At 49.3% G+C, this 18,046-nt stretch overlaps 1 protein-coding gene across 5 annotated transcripts in view; it reads right to left on the bottom strand.

Annotated features, from left to right (window-relative positions):
- Positions 1-18,046, bottom strand: part of LOC118666370 (solute carrier family 23 member 1-like) — a 28,556-nt gene that overhangs the window by 6,855 nt on the left and 3,655 nt on the right. For 3 of the 5 annotated variants that reach the window (XM_036328595.1, XM_036328596.1, XM_036328594.1), the window contains 7 exons: positions 17,306-17,452; positions 11,705-11,862; positions 8,921-9,080; positions 4,725-4,906; positions 3,204-3,324; positions 2,049-2,205; positions 829-1,082 (listed from right to left, as the gene is read on the bottom strand). In XM_036328595.1, the coding sequence (XP_036184488.1) occupies positions 829-1,082; positions 2,049-2,205; positions 3,204-3,324; positions 4,725-4,906; positions 8,921-9,080; positions 11,705-11,862; positions 17,306-17,452 (1,179 nt within the window). The remainder of the gene's footprint in view (positions 1-828; positions 1,083-2,048; positions 2,206-3,203; positions 3,325-4,724; positions 4,907-8,920; positions 9,081-11,704; positions 11,863-17,305; positions 17,453-18,046) is intronic. The other 2 variants (XM_036328597.1, XM_036328598.1) reach the window with 2 other exon arrangements.

Genomic DNA, 18,046 nt, shown 5'->3' with positions numbered 1-18,046 from the left:
CTCCACCCTGCTCCCGGGGACTCACAGCAGCAGCAGCAGCACCTAACCCCAAAGTGGCCCCCCTCTGCTCTCACATGGAATGATGGGGGTGTAGCCAGGTGGCAGCTGAAGACTCAGGTCTGGAGGCCTAACCCAGGCTGGGCCAGAGGTAAGTGGCCTCCCACCCAAATTTCAGAAAGTAAGGCACTTCTCCAGGGTTCACAAAGCCACTGACTCCTCCGGGTGCCAGGATAGGCTTTCTGCCTGTGGAATGGCCACAGCCAAGAAGGGCAAGTGTGGTAAGCGGAAGGATGGTCCTTTGAAGAATCACGTCCTAGTCCCCAAACCTGTGCATATGTCACCTTGCCGGGCAAAAGGGACTTTGCAGATGTGATGACGTCGAAGGTTTTGAGATGGAGAGTATGCTGAGCGATGCAGGGAGGCCTGATAATCACACGGGTCCTGATAAGCAGAGCACCTTTCCTGGCTGTGATTGCAGGGAGATGTGACTCGGAAGAGAGGCCGGAGAGAGGCAGCATTGCTGGCCTGGACGGTGGGGGATGGGGAACCGTAGCCCAGGCATGTGAGGGGCCTCTAGCTGGTGGGAAAAGCCAGGCGGCGGCTTCTCCTCTGGAGCCTCCAGGAAGGAACACCGCGCTGCCAACACCTCTATCTCACCCCCATGAGACCATGCCAGCCTTTCGGCCTCCGGATCAGTAAAGTAAATTTGGGTTGTTTGTAATCACCAAGTTTGTGTTCATTTGTTATAGCAGAAATAGGTGACTAATACATTGAGTGACAGATTTAGGTCCCCCACCTGCCCCCAGGAGCCACCGTCAGCAGCCTTACCTTGGTGATACCCAGTGCCCCGACGTTCTCGCTGTAGGAGGTGGTGCCGTTCCCTGTGCCCCAGGACCCTGCCAGCATACAGCCGAGGCCCTCAATGCCAATGCCGCGGTTGATGGCATGCTTTGGAGGGGGCGGGGCCCCCACCAGCCGGGCACAGGCATAATAATCGCCCACTGATTCCACCATGGAGGCGATCACCCCGGCGATGAACCCAAAGACCCCAGCCAGGCTGATGGTGGGGAGACCCCACTGTCCTGAAAAGGCAATGCAGAGGGAATGTTAATCCAGAAGATAACAGGGTGCTGAACCCCAATAATGTCTTTGCTGGAGGCGTCCCTGGAAGGCTTTGAAGACCGGCAGCATGTCTTCAGCCCCACAACAGCCCAGCAGCTTTGGCTGACTCCTGCCCTATCCTTTCTCCTCGGGGCGGGGCAGACATGCCGACCTTGAGGTCACTGTGCACAAAAAGAGCCAGCAGTGGGGTGTCTCCCCAGAAAGGCCTTGACGCATTTGGAAGGTGAGAGTCTTACTCAGGCCAGGGCAGCCCGTGGAACCTGATTATTCACAGGCCCTGAGCCAAGAACTGCGGGGAAAGCAGGCCAGAAGTGGCTAAGGGATGGCCTTGAACTTGTCTCCCCCAACATGTTCTCATTCAGTCCCAGGCCTCCCTTGTGTGGGATCTAGCGAATCCGAGAGGAGACCCCAGATCTGGCTGGGAGGTGGGGACCTCTCTGTCCTCTCCCCTCTCCCAGGCTCACAGCTCTGAGCAGTGTGGAGGGGGATGAGATGTAAGCCAGCTCAGGGGGAGGCCGAGAGGGGGAGCGTCTTGTCCAGCAGTACAGTAATAAATATGGGTTGTTTGAAGCCACTAAGTTAGTGCTAATTTGTCACAGTAGAAATAGGAGGCTAATTAATTGCGTGACAGATTTAGGTCCCCCACCTGCCACCGTCAGCAGCCTTAGCCTGGTGATACCCAGTGCCCGACATTCTCGCCATTGGAAGGGGTACTATTCTCTTCCCCATAGGATTCTTAGGACAGCCCAGGGGTCTCCTTCTCTTTGGGGTCTGACATGGACTCCCCAAGGCCTGTCCCTCACCATCAGATTCCTTGGAGGAAAACCCACCCCCAGCCCTATTCAACTCTCCATCCCGTGCCCTGGGTCCCACGGGCAGCCCCGGGAAACGTGCCCCAGGCCAGAAGGGTCCCCTCTTCTCATTACCTGGGTAAGGGAAGCGGAACCAAGGGGCTTGGTTCAGGACATCGCCTTTGGTGTCTGTGCGGGCCAGGTACCCGTAGGCGGTGGGGGCCGCGGGGAGGGTGTTGGTCTCCGTGAGCACGAAGCACAGGAGCCAGGAGATGCAGAGCGCCAGCAGCACCTGCCAGAGGAAGGAAGCGCCTTCACCACTAGCTGCCCCCCGCCCCCGCCCTTGCCACCCCTCCCCGAAGGCCCTTCCAGGGACAACGGGAATCAGCTGTGCTGCGGACAATCAGCACATTAACAGAGGGGAGCGGAGAAAATAAACAACGGGGAGCCCTTGTGTCAAACAGGCAGAATGTCTACCAATGTGGGCACTTATTACGTAGTCCGTCTCCCTTTCTGCTGTTTGATGGTCACATGACCTGGGATCAAATCCTCTGAGCCTCAGTGTGCTCATCTGTGCAATGGAGTTACAGTCACTGTACTGTGGAGCCTGAAGCAGGCGTTTTACAGCAGGTCCTCAGATATACGACTTTTCATTCCTGGGGGCTGAATTTTTCATTTCAAGTGACTCATATGCACACTACATTTTGGAACCACTGGCCTACAGGGGCGTTGAAGGATCAATGAGATCACTACATGGAGGTATCGTCTCACAATGTGAAGTGCAGTTCATAGTCAGGTGAACCTGAAAACACCTGCGTGATGGACAGCTGCAGTGTGGTGCACATTCCACAGAGAAGGCTCTGCAAAGGGAGATGCCATCGTCGTCACGGGGCACGTTAATTACCCATGAGTCACTGAGAAAGGACCTGATCTAAGCATCTTGTCCCTTAGTTTTATATAATTAGCCATGAGCCTGGCTGTCTCCCCAGTATCTCGCTGTGAATGGCCTCAGAACAGGAGGAGGCTGTCCCACCCGGTGCCCAGAGCAGCACCCAGGGCAGGATTCTCTGCTCCTGGGAGAGAAGCACTGAAGGGACCCCTGGAATGGCATTACCCCAACGGCCAGGAAGCGTTCCCACAGACCACAGGTGGACTAAGGAAGGTCACGGAGGGGAGGCCACTGCAGATGGGGGACCATTTGATTGGGGGCCATCCGGGAGTACAAGACACTGCCCCTCACTCTCCAGGTGAGTCAACTCAGAATGGAAGAGGGTGGGGAGTACTTCTTACAGGGAAGAGCTGAAACAGGTGGATGCTAGACGTGTGACACTTCTCCTGTCGTCCATAAAGGGGCACAGGCACTGGGATGTGCTTCAGGTATTGAGAAAACAGCATGATGAGGAAGATGGTCCTGAAACAGAAACATGCCACACCCCACCTGGAAGCTGGGGCTGCCCTGAGCAAGGGTCCAGGATGCTGAGTCCCCGGGGGAGGGTCCCAGCCAGGCCCTCCTCTGCAGCCCAGGCAGCATCCTGCCGGCTCTGGGAAGGAGGGCTGTTCCCAGAGAAATAGTGGGAAGTGGGGGGCGGGGGTGGCATTCCCTGTGGGTGGCAGCTGAATGGACCCAGCAGTTGGAGCCCACGAGGCCAGGGTCTGAGATCACCTTCTCTCCCAGGTCATTCTGCAGGGGCTGTGGTCAGACCACAGTGGGCAGAGGGAACGGTAATGTCCAGCATCATCCTCAAGCCCTTCAGAGCTCTGTTTGCTTGTGGGGGCCTCTGTCCAGGAAGCTGTCCTGATGCCCCGATCTGATGTCACCACCCGTCCCTGAACACGCCCGGCATTCTCCCTCTCATCACTGTCTCCTGGCGTCAGCCTTCTCTCACCCACACTGTACTATGAGGCCATGCTTTGCTCCCTTCCCAAGTGCCAGAGGTTTACAAACAGTTGCTCAATGAAAGCCTAGTAGGCAGGGAACTGGTGGTATCCACTTACTGTGAACCCCACACGAAGTATTCTTCACTGCCCATGGTACCCCATAGTCTGTATGTACTAACGACATAGTAAATAGCAGTAATAATCTATATATATAAAAGGCTAAGCAACCGTCCAATAGTCTGACTATCCGGTAGGTATGATGCGCACTGACCACCAGGGGCCAGATGCTCAACGCAGGAGCTGCCGAGCTGCAGTGACTTGACAGTGGTGGTTCTCGGGTGACGCACCCTGAAACCAGAGAGGAGGGAGCCTGATTCCTGAAGGGGCTGTGTGATTCCACCTTCGGCTGTGGGTTATGTTGTTGCTGGGGCACAGTCGGCTCCAAATCTGGTTTACTGCACACGTGTTTGCGTCCCAAACCCTGTACAACAGCAACTTTGCAGAGTGCCCTCTCACACTCCAGGACCCCTCAGGGATGTTGGAGAGCAGGTTTTGGCCCTATCCCCACAGGCCAGGCTGAGGGACCCCACCTGTAGGAGGGACTCTGCTCACTCCGCAGACGCTCTTCGAGCTGCAGCACCGGCCCAGGTGGGACCACGGGAGGTCGGCTCCCGGGCGTGGCCAGCCCATCTCATCCAGTCCCACCCTGCCGGCCACCTTCTAATTAATTTCCTTTCAATGTGCACGAATCCATGCACCCAGCCACTAGCAAATTAGAAGCAGCAATCTCACTGCTTTTCAAGGCATCATAATGTTCTTGGAAGTATTTGAAAAGCACAGAGTTGGCCAATATCCAGGACTCTTGGTATTCTTGCTGAGTCATCTTCCACCAAAGAGATCTCAGGGGGCTCTCCTTCCCCAGAGAGGACTTACATGGCGGCGATCCCCCAGTGGGCCCCGGCATCATTGCCCGCAGAGTCGAAGAGAGGCAGGGCCACCAGGGAGATGGTCGGAGCAATGGTCAAGGGGCCAATGAAGCGCATGAGATAGCCAACCAGTCCTGAGAAGCCCAGGAGCATCTGGAAGCAGGAAGCGGCCATGATGACGCCCTGCAACTGAAGAGCGGGCAGCTCAGGCATCTGGGAGCCTGCAGCAGAGGGCGGGCCCCAGCCCAGCCAGGCCACTGCTTCGGCTGGTCACCCCTGGGTGCTGTAGTCAGAGGCAGTGCAGGGGCAAAGCGGGACCCCAGAGGCACCGAGGGAAGGAGAACTCTGAGCTCACTCCTCTCTCTAGTCTGGACTAGCTGTTGGACATTTTCACTTAATACGAACCTTCTCAGGAAGTAGCCTTCGAAAGCATTTATTGCCCTAGCCAGTTTTCTCAGTGGTTAGAGTGTCGGCCTGAGGACCTGAAGGGTCACGGGTTCAATTCCCGGTCAAGGGCATGTACCTCAGTTGCAGGCTCTATCACCCAGCCCAGGTCAGGGAGCATGTGGGAGGCAACCAAGTGATGTATCTCACATCAATGTTTCTCTCTCTCTCTCTCCTCCATCCCTTCCACTCTCTCTAAAAATCAATGGAAAAATATCCTCAGGTGAGGATTAAAAAAACAAAAGTATTTATTGATCATAGTGATGATGATAATGACTCTTTTTAAAATATATATTTTTATTGATTTCAGAGAGGAAGGGAGAGGGAGAGACAGCTAGAAACATAAATGATGAGAGAGAATCACTGATTGGCTGCCTCCTGCCCACCCCACATTGGGGATCCAGTCTGCAATCTGGGCATGTGTCCTGACCGGGAATCGAACTGTGACTTCCTGGGTCATAGGTCGACACTCAACCACTGAGCCACACCAGCTTGGCCTGCCTTTTGTGGTTTTAACTGAGCATCTATTTGATTCCATTTTATCTCCTTTCTTAGCATTTTCTCTTCTTTTTAAACTTTCCTTTTTGGTGGTTGCCCTAGAGCAGTGGCCAGCAAACTCATTAGTCAACAGAGCCAAATATCAACAGTACAACGATTGACATTTCTTTTGAGAGCCAAATTTTTTAAACTTAAACTAGATAGGTAGGTACATTGTTATTAACTTAATTAGGGTACTCCTAAGGCTTAGGAAGAGCCACACTCAAGGGGCCAGAGAGCCGCATGTGGCCCGTGAGCCGCAGTTTGCCAACCACAGCCCTAGAGTATGTAATATACATTTACGGCTAATCCAAGTTCAGTTTCAAATAACTTTAAAATACTTTATGGGGAGTGTGAGCACCTTACAATAGCACAGTAATCCTAATGTACCCCACCTGTCCATTGCTGTCATTCATTTCACTTAGCAGCCTAAGACTACATAGAAACTACCATGACCCTGGAAGGTGAGGCTAAAACGGGTCTGATTTTAAAAGCTGACCTTGCCATCTCTTCCCTGTTTTCTACTTTTCCTGCTACCACCATGTCCTTAAAACAGAATCTCCGCTCAGTTTCACCTCTCCGTACTTCTCGGGTCCCGGCAGGTAAAGACATCCCTATTGGCCCTATACGCGCCTCGCTCTTGTGGCTGGGATTGTGATGCACAGGTGGTCGGCCGGCCCTCAGCGATTTCAAGACTTGAGACGTGTGTGGACAAGAATAACTCAGTGAAACACGGAGAAGCTGCCTTAAATTCCAACAGGCTGGCCTAGCGAGTAAAACCAATCTATCAAACAATTAATAAAAGGAGGTCGAAACCTGTGACATTCTCCGGTTTATAGCACTGATGAAAGCGTGGGACCAGCAGATGGAGCTCAAGTACCGGAGCTGGGACTCCGGGTTGGGGCTCATTGTACTGAACACTGGGAGGCGATGTGGGAATAAGCGATAGCGTCTATTCCAGCGGTTCTCAACCTGTGGGTCGCGGCCCCTTTGGGGGTCAAACGACCCTTTCACAGGGGTCGCCTAAGACCATCGGAAAACACATATATAATTACATATTGTTTTTGTGATTGATCACTATGCTTTAATAATGCGCAATTTGTAACAATGAAATTGGGGGTCACCACAACATGAGGAGCTGTGTTAAAGGGTCGCGGCATTAGGAAGGTTGAGAACCACTGGATTCCTTCTCATAGGTCAAATATGGGTAGGAATAGGGATCTTGTACCATATCCCTCCTCTGAGGTCCCTCTTCCTTTATGCTTCGGGTTCCGGGGATGTGACCCCGGATGCAGCCATGAGGCTCGGGGGGGGGGGGGTGTACTGAACATGGATGGGGGTGGGCTGCAAGATGCACCCGCTGGTGTCAGGCTTCCTGGCCTGGCTCCCAGGGATATCTAGGGAACAGACTGCTCAGCTCAGGAATGTCCCTGGTTCAGTTCTAGTGAGCCTGCGATAAGTGGGGCAATCCGTGGGGTCACGTTCGGGCCTGAACAGACTTTGTACTGGAGCCCCATCACCGTGGGGTGCTTGGGTAAGCCTGCTCCTGCTCTGCCGCGGGTGACCCCGGGCCCAGCTCCAGACCGAGGTGTTTCAGGTCAGCGGGCAGCTTCCCGGAAATCTGAAGTGAGCTTCATTCTCTCAGATAGTACCCCACCCACCAGCCATCAGGTGAGGATGTTGAGATCTGGAAACTACCTGGTTTACTGTCCCTGGGGGTGTGGCTGAACTCTCTGCCAAGAATCCTGAGTATCGATTGCTTAGATACACCCACCTGGAGCCTGGCCGAGCTTGAGTGCACGTTAGGCCAGCAGCTCCTTTCCCCTGACGATACACCTGAATCAAGCAGGTGTCAGGTTTTACAGTGGAGAAGCACACGGGCACACCTGTCCACGGTGGGCAGACTGAGCGGACAGCCCCCACTAGCAGATGCCTGGTCCTGCACATTGGTTTTCCCCTTAATCTGAGCAATCTACTGTGGATATGGGCAATATGGCGCTTGTGCATCTATGAAAAACTTGCAGCAGCCAAACCAGTTTGGCTCAGTAGATAGAGCGTCAGCCTGCGGACTGAGGGGTCCCGGGTTCGATTCCGGTCAAGGGCATGTACCTTGGTTGCGGGCACATCCCCAGTAGGAGGCGTGCAGGAGGCAGCTGATTGATGTTTCTCATCGATGTTTCTAGCTCTCTATCCCTCTCCCTTCTTCTCTGTAAAAAATTAATAAAATATATTTAAAAAAAAAACTTGCAGCAGAAAGTTGGGAAAACTCTAAGTGCTTAGTAACTGTGACCTGCTGCTACTATCATCACCATCATCACCATTATCATCATCATCACTACCATCATCATCATCATCACCATTCTCCTCCTCATCATCATCACTGTGATGTGTCTCTCTCCTCTTTGCTGTCCTCGCACTTAGCACAACCCTTGGCATCAACAATGGCATTTGATGACTTTTAGAGTCCAGAGTGCTAACCATTACACCATGGGGCCCAGGTTGATGACTTTTAATAGAAGATGAGAGTACTACCCGCTGCCCTCTCTGCCTCCTGGGACTGGCGAGGCAAAGGCTTGCCCTCTTCCTCCTTGAAATATGTGTTTCCAAATAAACCTATTCCTTAGCAATATTTCTAGATACATCTTCAGTCCCTCTTCCTCTTTTCCGCCTGGCAGCCCCAATCCCTCTCTTGCTCATCACCCTGCTTGATTTTCTTTATTACACATATGACTCCCTAAAATTCCCCCTTTTTATTTACTTATTGGGATATTTTTGTCTCTCCCTCCCTCCCTGGCCTGCGCATCCACTCACTGTGACTAGGACAGTGGTCGGCAAACTCATTAGTCAACAGAGCCAAATATCAACAGTACAACGACTGAAATTTCTTTTGAGAGCCAAAGTTTTTAAACTTAAACTATATAGGTAGGTACATTGTTATTAACTTAATTAGGGTACTCCTAAGGCTTAGGAAGAGCCACACTCAAGGGGCCAAAGAGCCGCATGTGGCTCGCGAGACACTGTTTGCCGACCATGGGACTAGGACATTAGGCCCTCCTTGTCTATCTTATCTACAGCAGCATCTTAACGCCCAGGACTTTGCCTAGAGGTGAACTAAACAATGAATGTTGAACAAATGAATCAACACAGTGACCCCCACTGAGTACCCCTGAGGACCCCTCCACTCCACACACCGACCCCACCCCCTCCCTCGGGTCCCGTTACCTCTCGGATCCTCTTCTGCCACTCCTCGGTGAATTCGGGAGAGCTGGTGTTCACCTGGCTCGCATTGAGTGTCCACTCGGGACACTTCCAGGTGGGAAGGGAGAACATGGCCAGGGAGGGAGCCACAAAAGCAAACGTCCCTCCTTGGAGAATGGGCAGCCTGGAGGAGGGGAGAACACAGTCACCCCACAGTTCTTTAGCACTGGTCTGTCACTGCCCAATGGGGGCCTTTTAATCCCAAGTCCTAAGCAGGGTTAGAGGCAACATACGCCTGCTGTCCTCCCTCTACAGGGAGTTCCTGCCAAGCCTCACTCAGACCCATGAACCCTGCCAAACTTCGGGCAGGTAGGAGAGGTGGGGAGGGGAAGGACAAGCAGACCTAACCCCCATCTTATGCCGGGAGCAGAGAGTCAGGCTCTGGGAAATAATCTGGAGACAGCACAGAGCTCAGCACACATGCTTGGTGGGTGCCATTGTCTACCCGGTCCCAGCAGATCTTCCCCAGACCCCAGGACCAAAGCACAGCTCACACCACGACCTCTCCCACCAACAACAGAGGCACAGCCTAACATCTCTGTCGCAAGATTCCCTCGTGTCTTCAAAAATGAACCTCAATCCCAGACCTCTCTACCTTCAGGCTCCTTTCATCACGTGGACAGAATGGGTTTGAGGTCAATAATCAGGGTGTGCTCCCTGCCCAGACCCTTCTCCCTCCTGGTTGGCCTGTCACTCTGGCTGCTGTGAGGACTTCCAGCAGTGCCTCTCGGACTGCGCTTCGAGGAGCACACAGTCTGAGGGTCAACCTCCAACAATCCTCTCACCAGGTCACAGCCTATCAAGGCTAACCTAGTCTGCCCACCCTGGACAATCGAATTCGGGGGTGGGGACTGGAGCAAGGAACCCCAGTACTTGATCACATTCAACACTGTGGCACACCCAGTCCAGATGCTTTTGTTTAACATGAGAGGGGTGGGGTTTTTTTGTTGTTTTTTTTAAAAATATATTTTTCATTGATTTCAGAGAGGAAAGGAGAGGGAGAGATAGAAACATCAATGAGAGTCATCGATCATTGATCAGCTGCCTCCTGCATGCTCCTTACTGGTGATCGAGCCTGCAACCCAGGCATGTGCCCTGTCCGGGAATCGAACCCATGACCTCCTGGTTCATAGGTCGACGTTCAACCACCGAGCTACACCAGCTGGGCTAGAGAGGTAATTTTGAATTCAGGATTTTACTAGGATATCTTGAAGAATTATTCTGGAGAATGACTGGACACATTTTATGAAATGAAAATGTAGTTTATGAAAGATCTTCGCTGTTTAAGTGGCCTTTGTATCCTGGTTGCGCGCTCGAATCAGCAAGGCCCGGTTCAGACGAGGCAGTGGGCTGTCTAGGAGTGGGCCCAGGCATGGGGAGGGCAGAAGCCCTGGGTCATCTTAATGTGCAACTGATCTAGATTTATAAACTAGACCCATAAGGCTCCAGAGGAGAATGGAATACATTGAACACAGGGCAGGAACATGCAGGTGGTGGTAGGGGTATCTGTGAATAACTTTTTAAAATTTAACAACCATGAATCTAAGTAAATTTTCATAATTAATTTCATTTCTACCATAATGGCAACCCCTGTTTTTAAAATTTGCCTGTGAGTATGATTCACTACTCTTCTACACGCATTTTCTGATTTTAATGCCTGTCTTGGAAACTATACACTGCTGCTTTAACAACATTTCAGAGCAAGGAGAGCCCCTTGGAACATACCCACGTGGCCTTGTCATGTTACAGATGGGGAAAGGGCCCAAGGCCACGGACTTAACCAGGAGCTCTCGAGCCTCCTCACCCATCATCACTGCCCTATGACACTGTAATCAGGAGCACGGAGTAGACCAGGGATGGCGAGCCTTCTGAGCTTGGCGTGTCAGCATTTTGAAAAACCCTAACTTAACTCTGGTGCCGTGTCACATATAGACATTTTTTGATATCTGCAACCATAGTAAAACAAAGACTTATATTTTTGATATTTATTTTATGTATTTAAATGCCATTTAACAAAGAAAAATCAACCAAAAAAATGAGTTCGCGTGTCACCTCTGACACGCATGTCATAGGTTCGCCATCACTGGAGTAGACCAAAGGCGAGTGTGAACCTGGTTCCACCTTATCAGTGGCATGACATAGCCTGTTGCCCAGCTGCTGCAAGCCTCAGTGTCCTCTCTGATAAAATAAAGAGAAGGAGGAAGGCCACGGTGGGGGGCTGCCTTCCCTGCTTGCTGCCCGAATCCAAAGTAGAACTTTAAGGAGTCAGAGAATTCTACGTTCAAGCCTGGCCTTCCAGTTCGTGTGCTGGTTCTTTAAGAGAAACATCCAGATAAGAGGATTGGCACCTACGTTATTTAAGAGTCTGTAAGCTTGGTTTATAACCCTGTGGTGTTTAAACAGGGAGTGTGTGGGTCTTGCCAGTATTAGGGGCAGAAACAAGTGATAGCTAAAAAGTCCTGGTGGCATTTGAGTCCCTGGTTCAATACATTCCTGATGCGTGATGTACTCTGACTTTCTCTTTGCTTGATCTTATAAGTTAATAACAAATAATTTTTTGCCTGAGCTAATCTGAACTCATGTGTTGGAGCTAGGACCTGAATGAACCCAGGCTCTGACTGCTAGCCCTGTGCTCCCTCTGTCACGCCCCACCAGCTTCCTAACCACCTTTCTGGCTGCAATCCAGGCACATGTTGCCAATACCTTGGCAGGTGAAAGTCAGAATCCACAGGGAGAAGATGTACCTACCTGACTCCAAAAAACACTTGCAGGAGAGTGCAGATGCCGGAGATGAAGAACATGGTGCTGATGAGGTAGCTCTGGGTGAGGGGGTCATGCTGCAGACACAGGCCCTTGGCCAGGATGAGCGGCACTGCCACGAGTCCCCCCAGGGCAGTGATGAAGTGCTGTGGGCAGAGCAGAGAGAATAGACAGGCACTGCATGAGGTGGATGCCTGCTCCACCTTCGTTCTGACTTCTAGGCCAGAGGCGAGAGCTCCACCTCTAGTCTCAGAGGAATCTGGTCCTGAGTGACAGACAGGCAGAGATCCGGGCGAGCAGTGGGACCCAGAGAAGGCCTGGCAGCAAGAAGCAGGAAACGAGTCCAAAGATCTAGAGTTGAAGGGCAGGACCCTGGTGCCAGACACTGATACCCTGTGTAAGAAATCAAGGCAGGAACACAGCACAGGAGGACATACCAGGAACCAAGGAGGGAGCTTTAAGAACAAGGCAGGAGAACCAAGATAGGTAAACGCCGGTACCCACTGCCTCCCACAACCACATCAAAATTGCAATTAAAATACTGAACAACCATCAGTCAGAGCCGCCTGAAAGCTGGCTGAATGGGAGTCCTACACTTAGAGGAGTAAAGAAGAAAGCACACTGAGACTGGTCGGAGGGGCGGAGGTGCAGATGGGCTGGTCTGACACCCACATGTGCTGTTTTTATCAACCGGGAGGCATATCGGCTGCAGAGGCCTCCTGTGAGGAGCAAGGGGTCCCAGCCCCACAGCAGACCCTCAGCCCAGGGTTTCAGAGCTGAGTAGAGAAGTTCCCGTAACTTCGGACTAAAAACCAGTGGGGATTGTGGCTGAGTGACACAGAGGCTGCTGACCAGGTGTTTCTCTTAAAGGGCTAGCACATGAACTTACTCAGACTCCATCCCTTTGAGCTCTAGTGCCAGGTGGCTTTGGGGGACCCAGGGACATATGGGGAGGAACTGGATTGTCTGGCATCAGGGCAGGAACTTGGGGGCGGCTTTCTCCCAGACAGAGGTGCTTGTGGGGGTCATTGTTCTGGTGCTAGAACCTCTCCCATCCCAAGCTGCCTTACAGCCATATCTGAGTCCCCATTAGCCTGGTACTGTTCACTCCACCTGGTGATTCCCTGAGACTTGCCCCATCCAATTTGCAGCCCCACCCACACTGTTTGCAGAGGCTTTTCCATTTGAAAGGCCTGTCCTAGCTCAGGCTTCAGGCTTTCCTAAAATCTCTCAAACAAGCAGCAGCTGGCAGCAGTGTGCCCCCAACCTATCAATAAAAGGCACAAGACCTGGCACTAGCACCAGCCTGCCTTGCTTCATGCACTTCATGGGCACTTTCAAGCCCAATACAAGTAGCAGCCACCTGCAGACCTCTCTGTAGCTCCCACCAGGTAGCCCCAGGCAGTGGCTGACTTTGCACCTCCTCAGAGGCCCTAGAGCCAGTGCACCCAGTGGTCAGCATCATACCACACCAGATTACAACTCTACACATCCACAAGTGACACACTCAAGGGGCAAACTCAGTGAGCACTAAAGCCCCACTGAAGCAAGTCCTGCTCCATAGGGGTGTCTCCGGCACAGCAGTTCTTCCACTGTAATCACAACTGGTCCTCACTGCCAATTGGCCTGGAGGTCAATTCCTCCCAGTGATGCTAACAGCAATCAAGGCTCAACTACAACACGACAGTACATATAGCCCACATAGGGGCACATCTAGAGTACCCAGCTCAGGTGATTGAAGAGGCTGAGCCACTGGGCTCTACAGGACACCTACTACACTCTACCAATTCCAGGAGACATAGCAGTTCTACCTAACACATATAAACAAATACAGGGAAGCAGCCAAAATGCAGAGACAAAGAAACATGTCGAAATGAAAGAAATGGAAGCAAGCTAACTACTAGATACAGAGTTCAAAACAATGGTTACAAGGTTGCTCAAGGATCTTAATGAGAGCTTCAAGGGAGTTAGTGAGACTTTCAAGGATCTTAGTGAGAATGTCAAAGACATGAAAAAGGACCAGTCAGAAATTAAGCATACACTAACTGAAATAAAGAATAATTTATAGGGAGTCTTTAGTAGAATAGAGGATTCTGAGAATCAAATCAACAATTTGGACTATGAGGAAGAAAAAACACCCAATCAGAAGAGCAAAAAGAAAAAATAATCCAAAAATATGAAGATAGTGTAAGGAGCCTCTGAGACAACATTTGCATTATGGGGGTGCCAGAAGGAGAAGAGAGAGAGCAAGAAATTAAAAACCTATTTGAATAAATAGTGACAGAAAATGTCCCCTACCTGGTGAAAGAAATAGGCTTATAAGTCCAGGAAGCACAGAGAGTCCCAAACAAGAGGAACCCAAAGAGGCCCACACCAAGACACATCATAATTAAAATGCCAAGGGTTAAAGACAAAGAGAGAATCTTAAAAACAACAAGAGAAAAGCCGTTAGTTACCTATAAGGGAGCACCCATACGACTGTCAGCTAATTTTGCAGAAGGAAGAGGTAGAGGAGGAGGAGGAGGAGGAGACAATAAAATGTAAATAAATACATATCTATCAACAATTAGAATCTAAAAATCAAAATAAACAAACAAGAATTCGAATGAACAAAATAAACTGGTGGATAAAATAGAATTAGAGGCATGGAAACATGGAACCGACTGACGATTCTCAGAGGGAAGGGGGAGGGAGGCAGGGAGAGATTAACCAAAGAATTTATATGCATATATGCATTACTTATGGACACAGACAATAGGGGGTGAAGGTTGTGGCAGGACGGGAACTGGGTGGAGGAGGGCAATGGCGGAAAAAAGAGGGACATATGTAATACTCTCAACAATAAAGATTTAAAAGAAATAAAAATAAAATATATTTCCTCTAAAAAAAAGAACAAGAACAAGGTGAGAGGCTCATTATGAAAACAAGGCACAAGGTAGGGGCAAGACAATTGACCAGGAAGACCTGAACACATTCTCCAGAATAGATCCTATGTTGAGTCAAAAAACAGCCATATCAAATTTAAGAAGATTGAAATCATGCCCGGCCAGTGTGGCTCAGTGGTTGAGTGTCAACCCATGAATCAACCCATGGTCAGGGTTTGATTCCTGTTTAGGGCACATGCCCGGATTTCAGGTTCGATCCTCAGAGCGGGTGTGTAAAAGGCAGGTGATCAATGATTCTCTCTTATCATTGATGTTTCTATCCCTCTCTCCCTCTTCTTTCCTCTATCTGAAATAAATTAAAAAATATTTTTAAAAGAAGAAGATTGAAATCATACCTCAAAGGAACTAGAAAAAGAAAAACCTCATCTCAAAATTAGCAGAAGGAAGGGAATAACAAAAAACAGAGCAAAAATAAAGAGGCCAAAAGAGCAATAGTAAAGATCAACAAAACTAAGAGGTGTATTTTTAAAAAATATATTTTTATTGATTTTTTACAGAGAAGAAGGGAGAGGGATAGAGGGTTGGAAACATCAAAGAGAGAGAAACATCGACCAGCTGCCTCCTGCACACCTCCCACTGGGGATGTGCCCGCAATCAAGGTATATGCCTTTGACCGGAATCGAACCAGCGACCCTTGAGTCCACAGACCGACGCTCTATCCACCAAGCCAAACCAGTTTTGGCAAGAGGTGTATTTTTTAAAAGAAAACAAACCATTAGCTAGACTAAGAAAAAAAGAGACAATACAAAGAAATAAAATCAGAAATGAAAGAGGAGCCATTACAACTGATAAAATAGAGACATAAAGTACTGTAAGACACAAATTGGATAAATTCATAGAAACATACAACTTACCAAGACTGAGTCATGAAGAAATAGAAAACCTGAACAGACTGCTAACAAATGAGAAGTTTGAATCAGTAAACTTCCAACAAAGAAAAGCCCAGAACCAGATGGTTTTACTAGTGAATTCTACCAAACATTTAAAGAAGAATTAACACCAATCCTTCTCTCCCAAAAAATTGAAGAGGGAACACTCCCAAACTCATTTTATGAGGCCAGCATATATATAACCTGATACCAAAGCCAGATAAAGATACTATAAGGAAAGAAAACCATAGGCCAATGTCCTTATGAATATAGATGCAAAAATTTTCAACAAAATACTAGCAAATGGAATTTAACAGTAGATTATAAAGATTATACACCATGACCAAGTAGGATTTATTCCTGGGATGCAAGGATGGTTCAACATACACAAATCAATAAATATGATACACTATATTAATAAAATAAAGGCTAAAGTCATATGATCATTTCAATAGATGCAATAAAAGCATTTTACAAAATTCAACATCCTTTCATGATAATATACCTAAATTAACCATTTTGTTGGCTTATGATATTTTAAAAACAGTATGATAGCCCTAGCCTGTTTGGCTCATTGGATAGAGCATTGGCCTGTGGACTGCATGGTCCCAGGTTTAATTCTGGTCAAGGGCACCCACCTCGGTTGCAGGCTCCCCACCATGGTCGGGGTGTGCGGGAGGCAACCTATCGATGTGTCTCTCACATGGTATTTCTTTCTGTCTCTCCCTCTTCCTTCCACTCTCTCTAAAAATCAATGGAAAAAATGTCCTCAGGCGAGGATTAAAAAGCAAAACAGTATGACATTTACTCTTCTTATTTTATAGAAAAGCACAAAGAAGCAAACAAAAATGTATATCCCATCCCCAATATGCCACATGGAGTTTGTAAAAATTAAAAGAAACACATATATGAGATTAGAAAATCCATGCAATCAAAAGTTACAAAATAAAAAGTGACAGTTGAAAGCTACAGTTAAATATCTCTGTTAGTTTCTTATGAATCCTTCAAAGCATACAAAATTACTACATATACTTATTTCTAACATCCTCTTTATCACACTATGCGCAGTTATTTACTTTGCTCTTTTCACTTAATATATCTAGGAGGACATTCCCTAACCTCACGGTAAATACATATTTCTCTTGTTAACAGCTGCATAAAAACGTCATTTGTTAGATTATGTCACAAATTATTTAACCGGTTTCCTATGATGGACATTTTGTGTGATTATTGTGTGATTTGGGTCTTACTATTACCAATAATGCTATAAGTACATCTTTGTGTTTATCTTAACGAGTCTAATAAGCATATCCTCAGAGAAATTCTGATGTCTCGGGGGCTGGGTTAAAGGGTATATGTGTATTACGTTTTAATAGAAATCACCAAATTGTCATCTAGAAAGGTTGTACCAAAGAACATTCGAACAAAAGCGCTTGCTTTTCAAAATTTCCCAGGTATTGGTTATCACGCTTTTTAGTTGTTGCCAATCAAATAAATTAAAAGTAGTATCTTTACAAACAACAACAAAACACACCACAACGTCCTAGTCATTGTCTTTAGAGAAAGAGACTCCTCCTTAGTTCCCTCCCCAACCCCGAAACTCCTGGAGAGAAAGAGGGGCCCAAGAAGCCCGAGTTCCCTGGGAGGTCAACTACAAGGAAGACAAGCATATCCACAACTCAAGTGCGGATCTTGACTAATTGGACCTGGGTGCCTACTGCTGTGGCTTTGGAGGCAGAGCCTCTTCGGACCCAGTGCTCGCTGGGTGGCATTACCTGGATCCCCAAGATGATGCAGAGATACCACGGTGGGATGTCCAGGATGCCATAGGCCAGGTCGCTGCTGCTGGGACTCCGGTGCTGGCCATCCTTCTTCCTGCCTTGGCCATCATCATAGAAGGTGAGCATGCCATCACCCTTCTGCTGGGAATAAGATAAGGACACACTTGGGTCTTTCCAGAGGAATCAAGTGGACTTCCTGATTTCAACCATACAGATGGATGGCTTCCAGAGGCCAGAGGCACGAGACAGGGGTAACTGTTGGCCAGCTGGGGATTTCTAGGTGCAAACTCAAAAGGCCAAGGGTTTTCTGTATTGCACCTCGCAGCAGGGCCTCCATGCGAAGTCTGGGGCCATGCAAAAGGAGTGGATGCCGAGCCAAAGCCCTGGCAGAGAAGCAGCTTTGTGCAGGAAGGGGTGGGGTCAATGCCAAGGTCAGAACGTGGGCATGTTTTTCTCCCAACCAGTCAGGAAAGTGGGGATCCTGGTCCCGGAATGGTGTAGCTGCCCCAGGCCATGTGTTGACGTCTGCCAAAGCCCTCATCACAGCACGTTTATTATAATGAGCGGTTTCCTCGTGCATCTCTTCTGCTGGGCTGTGAGGTCCTAGAATGCATCGATTGTGCCCTTGGCCTCCCATGTGCGCCTGTGATTGAGCTGACAGGGCTGCGGCGGGTGCAGTCGTGTGTGTTCCACCAGCGAGCTCACCTCACACCCTCTCCCAGGACCTCTCAGAAT

This window comes from Myotis myotis, unplaced genomic scaffold, assembly GCF_014108235.1.
Source record: "Myotis myotis isolate mMyoMyo1 unplaced genomic scaffold, mMyoMyo1.p scaffold_m19_p_11, whole genome shotgun sequence".
NCBI lineage: Eukaryota > Metazoa > Chordata > Mammalia > Chiroptera > Vespertilionidae > Myotis > Myotis myotis.
Note: the sequence above shows the minus strand (reverse complement) of the source record. Positions and strands in the feature narration are given on the sequence as shown.